The sequence below is a fragment of the Calliphora vicina genome, chromosome 5 (genome assembly GCF_958450345.1).
Source record: "Calliphora vicina chromosome 5, idCalVici1.1, whole genome shotgun sequence".
Classification (NCBI taxonomy): domain Eukaryota; kingdom Metazoa; phylum Arthropoda; class Insecta; order Diptera; family Calliphoridae; genus Calliphora; species Calliphora vicina.
Window position 1 is genome coordinate 105,367,142 of NC_088784.1, and position 9,214 is coordinate 105,376,355.

Consider the following 9,214-nt stretch of genomic DNA (forward strand, 5'->3'; position numbering starts at 1 on the left):
ATAAATAAATAAATAAATAAATAAATAAATAAATAAATAAATAAATAAATAAATAAATAAATAAATAAATAAATAAATAAATAAATAAATAAATAAATAAATAAATAAATAAATAAATAAATAAATAAATAAATAAATAAATAAATAAATAAATAAATAAATAAATAAATAAATAAATAAATAAATAAATAAATAAATAAATAAATAAATAAATAAATAAATAAATAAATAAATAAATAAATAAATAAATAAATAAATAAATAAATAAATAAATAAATAAATAAATAAATAAATAAATAAATAAATAAATAAATAAATAAATAAATAAATAAATAAATAAATAAATAAATAAATAAATAAATAAATAAATAAATAAATAAATAAATAAATAAATAAATAAATAAATAAATAAATAAATAAATAAATAAATAAATAAATAAATAAATAAATAAATAAATAAATAAATAAATAAATAAATAAATAAATAAATAAATAAATAAATAAATAAATAAATAAATAAATAAATAAATAAATAAATAAATAAATAAATAAATAAATAAATAAATAAATAAATAAATAAATAAATAAATAACAAAATAAATAACGAAATACAAATAAACAAAATAATATCAAATTAATCAATTTACAGAAAACAATTCTAAATGCTAAATTTATGAAATAAAATAAACACTTACAAACTTGTTTAAGAACTTATTGAACATATATATAAATTAATGCTAAACTCAGCTTATATATAGTTCAATGAATACTTAAACTAAGGAAATTCTAGATATATAATTAAAAACAAATATAAATAATAATTCTATATTTGATAATGAAATAGTAAAACAAATATAAAAAAAGAAAACAAATATTTACATCTTAATATCACTTACAACTAAATTTTATAATTAATTTCAATTCATCATTAACGTGTTTGATTATAATTTTGTTAACATAACAATAAAATTATAACAATTATCGTTAAATTATAAATATTATTTCTTTTTGATTATTATTTGCTTTTAAAATTATTATCAATTAATTATTAATATTTAGGATTTTTGCTAATATATTTTTTGTTAATATGCTTTTGTTTATATTTTTGATAATATATGGTTGTTAATATAATTTTGGTTATATTTTTGTTAATATACTTTTGTTATTAATTGTTTGTTAATATATTTTTTGTTATCATATTATTGTTATAATATTATTATTATATTATTATTATATTATTGTTATTATATCATTGTTATATTATTATATTATTGTCATTACATTGTTGTTATTATATTATTGTTTATATGATTAGGAAAATAAAAGTCATGTTTATATATATATTTGAAATTTGAAAATGATATTGTATGTAGTCATGGAGGAGTAAACAAAACCAACAGGTAATGATGTGAATTAAAAGAAAAGGCAATGTAAGTGTGAAATAGGGGCTACTAGAATGGAAAGTGAAGGTGACCAGAAGCCAAGGTTGGCTGAAATAGTGCCATAATAGGGGAGGGCAACCTTCGAAGACAATCCCGACCAAGTCTTCACTGGAAAACGCAACTTCCTACCATATGATTACAAAACCATGTCGCATGTCCGTCTGATATACTAGGTATTGCAACTCGTACTGTACTGTCCAATGTTAAATGTTACTTTTTGATGGCACGAAAATCTATTAAATGTTGGCGAACTGAGTGGACAAGAACCTATCCCACATCCGACGAGCTAATGCTGTGCGACCACCAGCGTGCCAGATCCACTCTCTGTCAAGGTTCGTCACAAAATATACGATTATAAACGGCTTCAGATTCTAATAAGGGTATACATTTTTTTCCTGTTCTGTGGTAGAATTTAAACATAGCTGGTATTCTCCGACACATGCAATAACTTAATAGTTATTGCATGTGTCGGAGAATACCAGCTATTGATATAGAATATTGAATTCCTTTTGCTATTTGGTTTCTTCAAATTGATTTTAAATAAATAACACTAATTATATTGTAATATAATTTAAATTGGATTTAAATCATGACTTTGCTTAATTATAGCAAGCTGTATTATTACAAACAATTAGTATTGTTAAATAATGGTTTAATGTTTTATAAAGCTTTTGAGGATGTTATAAAGTATCCTTGGTCCAGATAACTTTTTATACAGTTTTTATTCCGGTTAAAATATATATGAACATTGAAACGAAAACCCTTTTGCCAATTTAAAATATTTGGTCAGATTCGTTATCAGCGTGTTTAAATATACTATTTATAAAGATAGCGGATTTTGCAATCAGAAAAATAATTTTTTTAAGATAAAAAATTACTTGAATCTAAAATAGTGGATTTTTTGAATATAGTCCCTCGATAAGTTCATTTATATTTTTTTTAAATCGCTGGATTTGATTTAAAAAATTTTTAAATTGCCATCACTGTCCATTGTTTACATTTAACAATATTAACCCGTTCAACACAGCTGTCACACTTTTGTGTATTGGCATTTTTTAACCCATTTTCTGAGAGACTGTGTAAAATTTAATAACTGATGATGAGTTTTACGATTGACGATTCTATATTGGCTAATATAAAGACACAACAAGATAGCGATGAAGATGATGTAGGAACATCAGATCGTTTGGGTGGTGAGGCATTTATGGAAGTAATGGGCGGTTTTGGTGGAAACATTAGTGATGCAAATGTAAGCTACGAGGAACGTATCGAGGATCCTCTACAGGAAGGATATGATGAAAAAGAAATTGAGTTGAAAGAATTTCCATGGTATTGTGTGGAAAATGATTTTCTAAAACCCTACCTATACGATGAAGACGAAGCAGTTGATGTAAAAGTTGGCAGAAGTAAAAAGGCAAAACTGGAAACGGAATTGAGAGCTGCTAATGGTCAAATATGGAGTAAAGTGCCTTTGGCACCGCCCATTGCCGACGATTTACCAGAGTTCTTGGCCGTTGGGAAAGGCCCCGCTAAAAGTGTAACAAATCCACTGGAGGCTTGGCATTTGTTAATTGATGTTTCCATGTTAAATATGATAGTGAAGAGTACAAATGAAGTTATTAAGGCCACAAAAAAGAAAGAACCCCACCAAAAAAGATTAACAGACTTGACGGAATTGCGTGCTTGGTTGGGTTTAAACTACTTGTGTGGTGTTTTGCGTAATTCTATACAACCCGGACCAGTTGAAGAGCTTTGGACATTGGAACTGGGCAATGCTATATTTCGTGCCACCATGTCATTTAAACGTTTTGAGTTTTTATCCGAATGTATACGTTGTGCTGATCAATCAGCATCTACTACACAATTACCATTGGATGAAATTGCCAACTTTTGGGAAAAGTTGGTCATAAATTGTAGATCTTATTATGCGCCCAGTGGTTTCTGTATGATTGATGAGCATATATTGGATTTTTCCCAATTGGAGAATAATCCCTTTAATCATATATTGCCCCATCAATTTGGTTTAAATGGGCTGCGCTTCATTACCATGTGTGATGCCAAAACGATGTACATCTGTAATGCGTTAGTGGCGAACGATGTCCAACCACTCGATGAGGAAGTTTATCAATTGGTCAGTGATGTAAAGGGCACTCGTCGCTGCCTTTGCCTAAACGAACGCTTTACAAATATGGGACTGTTGCAAAAATTAAAACAAAATCAACTTCAGGTTGTGGGAGCTCTGCCAGCCAACGCTAAGGAGATACCAGTCGAACTTTATGGTGGTTCCCAGTTGCCTCATGTTTGGTATACTAAAGATGATTGCACTTTAGTATCGGGATTAAGTGAGACCGAGAGTCCAACAGGTTATTTGGTGACTAATGGTCTGTCCACGCGCATTAACTCTGTTAAACTATATAAGACCATTTGCGTAAGCAATCAAAATGCTTATCAGTACATGCGAATCTATGGCACACATTATGGACGATTAAGTAAAAATAGTCGTTGGAATTTGGAATACTTGTTTTTCATGCTAGATGTGGCCGTTTATAATGCCTGGACATTGTACCGGCTTTCGGAAAATGGTGACGCTGGCATCGAACAACGCGATTTTCAACGTCAACTGGGACTCTATCTAACGCAACAGCAACTTAAACAGCGTATTCATTTAAATATCAAACTTCCTCTGCCGCTTAAATTACAAATTGCCGAAATTTTGGGCGAAAATGTAGAGGCTCTACTAAACGGAGCTTCCAAAAAGGTAGTTGAAGCCTCAAAATTGGGTACAATTTCGAAAGAAAAAGCAATTGTTCCCGATGGCATTATTTTGCAATCTCGAGAAAATGATTCTCGTAGAAGATGCAGAGGCTGTAAAAGCCGGAATGGATCCAAAACAAAAACACGTTGTCAACAGTGTTTGCAGTCCTTCTGTATGCGTCACTTGATAAGCCGCTGTGAATCGTGTTCCGGTTACGAATTGCTGGACTCTCCACAGCAGCAGGACGATAAAAGTGATGAAACAAAACAACAACAAAAAGACCAAGAAGAAACAGTACAGCAAGATGAAGAAGAAGGTCAAGTTGAAGAATCTGACCTCTAGAATAGTAGTTATTAAAGAAGTAAACATATATTTATTTGTAAAAAATAAAAATAATTAAATTTTAGTTTTATAAAAAACCCACAATATATAGCAATGTCATTCATTAATTCAGTCCCGCTCTGACTATTATTTTCAACCAAAATATTTGTTTACCAAAAAAAGTTTTTTCTACAAACCAAAGTATACCCTATATTTTTTTCAATGTTTAACTTAAAGTATACTTTGGCGGAGGTATATAACCTTCGGCACAACCGAACTCGGTACTTGTTTTTATTAAAACTATTGAATTTAAATAATATGATGCCATTTTTTATTTAATATTTTGATGGGATAACGTCTGTATAATTCCATCTACTAAAAGACAACGTAACAGTTTACAACAAATTTGTGCTTACATGCAATAAATAAATGATTGTTTTAAGTGTTCAAATTTACCATTAAGCCGAAATGTTTTACAAGTTAGAGAGGACTAGATAGATTTTAAAAGGAGCTTCTTGTAAAAATCATTTCGCTTAAGTAAACTTTTTCGGATCACGAAAGTAATGATATTATTTAACATACATATTTGTATTTCACTTTAAAATCAATCTCATTTCAAACAAAAGTGGTGCCATAGAGAGATGATAAAATAATTCACACGACCATATATAATAATAAATCCATCCTTAAAATTTGTATTGAAATTCTTTTTGCGATTTTTGAGCAGGTTTGCTGCGCACAACTGGGCCACTGTCTTTGTTGTCGTTTTCATTGAGAAACAAACTGAGGAACTGTTCATTTTGTACTTCATTTAATGGCATTTCCAGCTCACTGCATGACTTGATAATTTCTGCACAGGCTCGCAAATCTTTACGATTATCTGTAAAGTAAGGAAAATTAATTAAGTATAATATAAATATATAGAGGTAGGTAATTTGTGAAATATGAAGAATTACATTGATAGTTGAATAATAAACTGAGACAGTTGGAGCATGCTTCACGTTGTTTATATTGCAAAAATACTTCGATAAGACGATGAACCGCATCCACATTATTGCGACTTAAAAACGAGGCGCACAAAGAACTGGATCTAAAATTAAATAAAGTGGATTTTTTTTCATAATTGGCTGATAATGGAAAATAAATTTTTCGTTATTTATTAGTTTTTCTGTAAATAAAATTTCAAGAGATTATTAGAATAATACAAAAATTAATTAAAAATCTGATTTAACAAACTTTTCAAGAACAAGGAATTTTTAACAAAAAATTTATATTTAGAAATATTTTTCATCTAAACGCGATTTTTAATAAAAAAACACAATTAAATAAAATGAAAAAAAAATCAATAAAAAAAAATTTTGGTAAAAAATAAAAATTTTGTAGGTAACAAATTTTGTGAAAAAATGGAAAAAAAATTGTAAAAAGCTTAATGATTCCACTAACATTTCGCACTCGTTCAACAATTACTGTATTAACTCAAAATTTTTAAAAATTCACTTTTTGCAAGAAATCAACTAAGAAGATCAATATCTATCTACTGTAAAAATTTCAACGTACTCCGATTACTCTTTCATCTCGAAAACCACATTTGAGACCATTTTCGTAATAATTGTGACTACCTTGTATCAACAAAAAGGTATTATTTTGAATTGAGCCTTTATTCATTCAAATTAAAAATAATCAAATTATTTTATTTAAATTTGGTTTATTCTGAGTTGATACTTACTTACATAGATTTATTTTGCAATAATTGCAAAAGTTTTAAAAAATCAATGTAAAATATATTTTCAAATGGAATTTGCTTAATATGATGTTATCGGATTTTCAAATTCTCTTAAAATGTAATCACAAACAGTAGAGGGTAATACTAAACATTTTAAAATTTTGAGTTAATACATATTATTGAACGAGTGCGATATGTTTTTAATCTTGCGGCTTATTTTTAAGGAAAAAGGAAGATGACTTTTTTGAGATAGATATATGATATCCTCTATCTTGTTTTGATGAGAAATGGATTGGAGAAATGGATGATATGCCATATTATTTCGTTCTATTGAAATTTGGGTGTTTTGTTTGTCTGTCCAATTTGTATAAACTTATTTATTTTATATTATTTTACTCCTTGAATGATTTTTATTCTATAAGGAAGGATATCTTGACATTTATGTCTTTAAATTTTGTGAAAAACATGCCACCAAATGTGGCATTGAAAGTAAGGAAAATTGTAAAACGGATAAACGGTTAAAAAGTTATATACAATTAATTAATTGAAATTAAGCGATTTTACTAACACCATTCTTACTTATAAAATTTTAACTTTGAACCACGATAAAAGACAAAAAACAAAGCGTATTTTTTGAACAACTAAAAAGAACCTGTGTACCAAGTTTTAATAAATTTGGAAAAATGCTTCGTCAACAATTTTTGTTTCCTCCTAAAATCGTTTTAAAAAAAATAATATTTCACCAAAATCCAATTTTTATCTTTATCAAAAATGTTATATTTATTTACCTACATAAAAAAACCTATGATTTTTTTTGTATCACAAAATAAAAAGTGCAATAATTGTATGGAGTTGAGAGAGAGAGAGTTAGATAGATTTTGTTGAATCATAGATTTGTGGAAAACGAAATAATTAATAGTTTTCTTTAAAAATATGGTGGATTTTCATGTCAAGTGAACCAACTTTTGAATCGATGTCTCTTCTTCCAATCGGGATGAAATTTGCACCAAGGTTTTTTTTATTGGATAGTAATTCAGACAAGATCGGTGGTGAACTAACTCTCTGAATTAGAAGGGGTCAAAAATTGACATTTTGGCCAAGCAGGTGGTTTTTTCTCATCCATCCATTACATCGATTCAAAAGTTAGTTCATTTGACAATAAATAATTCCCCATAAAAATACCCGATATTAGGTGGAAGGAGATAGATTAATAGAGTTTTTGTGAATGTTTTATGAATACACACTGCTTACTGCCTTGTTTTCTTTGACCTAATAATAATTAAATAAAAACTAATAATTAAATATTTATTAAGGACAATGTAATTATTTTCGTTCTATACAAATGATTCTCTTTCCCTATCGCATGTTTATCTATTTATTTTCTTGTAAAATGTTTATAGTTACCCCCTTCCTAAGTCCAGAATATTATTTATTTTGAGTTATGACCAACACCCTGCACAGATATTCAAATTTATATTACTTACCTTTTCACCACCAATTGCTGCAATTCCTCATAATGCTCGAACAAATCAGTGGCCGTTTTCTGGTCACAAAACCAATCACTTACAAAACATTGCTTCCACACACAGGCCACAACGAAAATATCTTTGTGAGTGTTGTATATAGATCTAGCCACCTCCATTAGCGACACTAAAACAGCCTCACTTTTCTGAGCCAAAGTTTCCTCGGCTATCGTGCGAAAAGCTGCTCTCATCATACGCTTACCATCTTCGGTGGCTGCACCAGACTCGTAGCCACGATGTAGAGTCACTAAAGCAATATCGGCGCCACCACTGCGCCACAAAGCCATTGCTTTAAAAGGTGCCAAATCCGCATATATTTTCGATAAGGGATTGCTCTGTTTCTTACAAATCTCTGCAAACGATTCGATTTGTTGTATACGAGACAAGCTCGAAAGATACTTGAGACACGATATCAACACTTCATGGGAGGGCAATTGCTGCCAACGTATACATTGGCGTACCAAATATAAAAAGTCTATTTTATTTTTAATTTCCAATGTGGACATGAGCAAATTGTCTAGTTGAGCTTGTGATAAAGAACGTATATCGAGACCCAACTCGGGCGAACGTAACGCATGCAGATCATTTATAACTGCCTTGGACATTAGACCTAAACTCTGTGTGAAGCTGCCGGTGGTGGTGGATGCTACACTACTACCTTTTGCTTTTGTTTGGGATGATTGCTGACTAGCGGCTAAAGTTGGGACTCCTCCTCCAGCTTCTTTATTTTTCAATAGAGTTTCTCTCATCTCTTCCCACTTTTTGCTCTTGCGCTGAACTAGCTCATTGGTGAAACATTCGATGGCATCGACTTGTGTAGACTTTCGTTGAACATTATTAGTACCTCCTCTACCACCGGAGTGCAAAGCTGGCCATAGAAAAGCTACACAGTTTTGAAAACGTTGCAATGCTTTTGGGGAACCTGGAGCTGCCACAGCAGCAGTGGTTGCTCCACTACTTGTTAAACGGGTAAGCATTGCCATTGTTTTTGAGTCGGTCTATATTTCTTTGTTGGTTTTTAAAATATGCACCTCGTCCACTCCACTGCTATCTATTTATCACAGTTTGATGGAATTAACAACACATTTTATTTTAAATCTAAACGAAAAATAACAATTACTATTTATTTGTCGAATGTGGTGTAATCACCAACAACCACAATCGATTAAAAAAAAACTACAAAAGAAGAAGAAAATGTCAAAAAATGGAATAAATAAACAAAGAAGAAAACAAAAAAACAGCAGTGAAGATTCCAGTTGTACCAAAAAGTGTACCATAGTGTCATCCCCGATGGGTTGCCATATTTTGAGAAATCAAGTCGATAGTACCGTACCCGAAAATTCACCACTGGTAATACAGTTTCGTCGGTAAATGAAAAACTCACCACGGATAATGCAGTTTTTATTGATAAAACGGTTCGTTTCGTCTCCGTCATTTTCGTGTCGGTAAT

At 29.8% G+C, this 9,214-nt stretch overlaps 2 protein-coding genes across 2 annotated transcripts; one reads left to right on the forward strand and one right to left on the reverse strand.

Annotated features, from left to right (window-relative positions):
* The first annotated feature begins 2,452 nt into the window (after nucleotides 1-2,452).
* On the forward strand, nucleotides 2,453-4,623 carry LOC135961925 (uncharacterized). Its single transcript, XM_065513573.1, has one exon. The coding sequence runs from the start codon at nucleotides 2,539-2,541 to the stop codon at nucleotides 4,537-4,539; it is 2,001 nt and encodes a 666-aa protein (XP_065369645.1). The 5' UTR covers nucleotides 2,453-2,538; the 3' UTR covers nucleotides 4,540-4,623.
* Nucleotides 4,624-4,826: 203 nt separating this feature from the next.
* Nucleotides 4,827-8,898, reverse strand: LOC135961620 (uncharacterized). The gene is made up of 3 exons (XM_065513149.1): nucleotides 7,726-8,898; nucleotides 5,475-5,608; nucleotides 4,827-5,398 (listed from the first exon to the last, which is right to left on the reverse strand). Exons 1-3 carry the CDS (start codon nucleotides 8,745-8,747, stop codon nucleotides 5,205-5,207), a joined length of 1,350 nt encoding a protein of 449 aa, XP_065369221.1. The 5' UTR covers nucleotides 8,748-8,898; the 3' UTR covers nucleotides 4,827-5,204.
* Nucleotides 8,899-9,214: the final 316 nt, after the last annotated feature.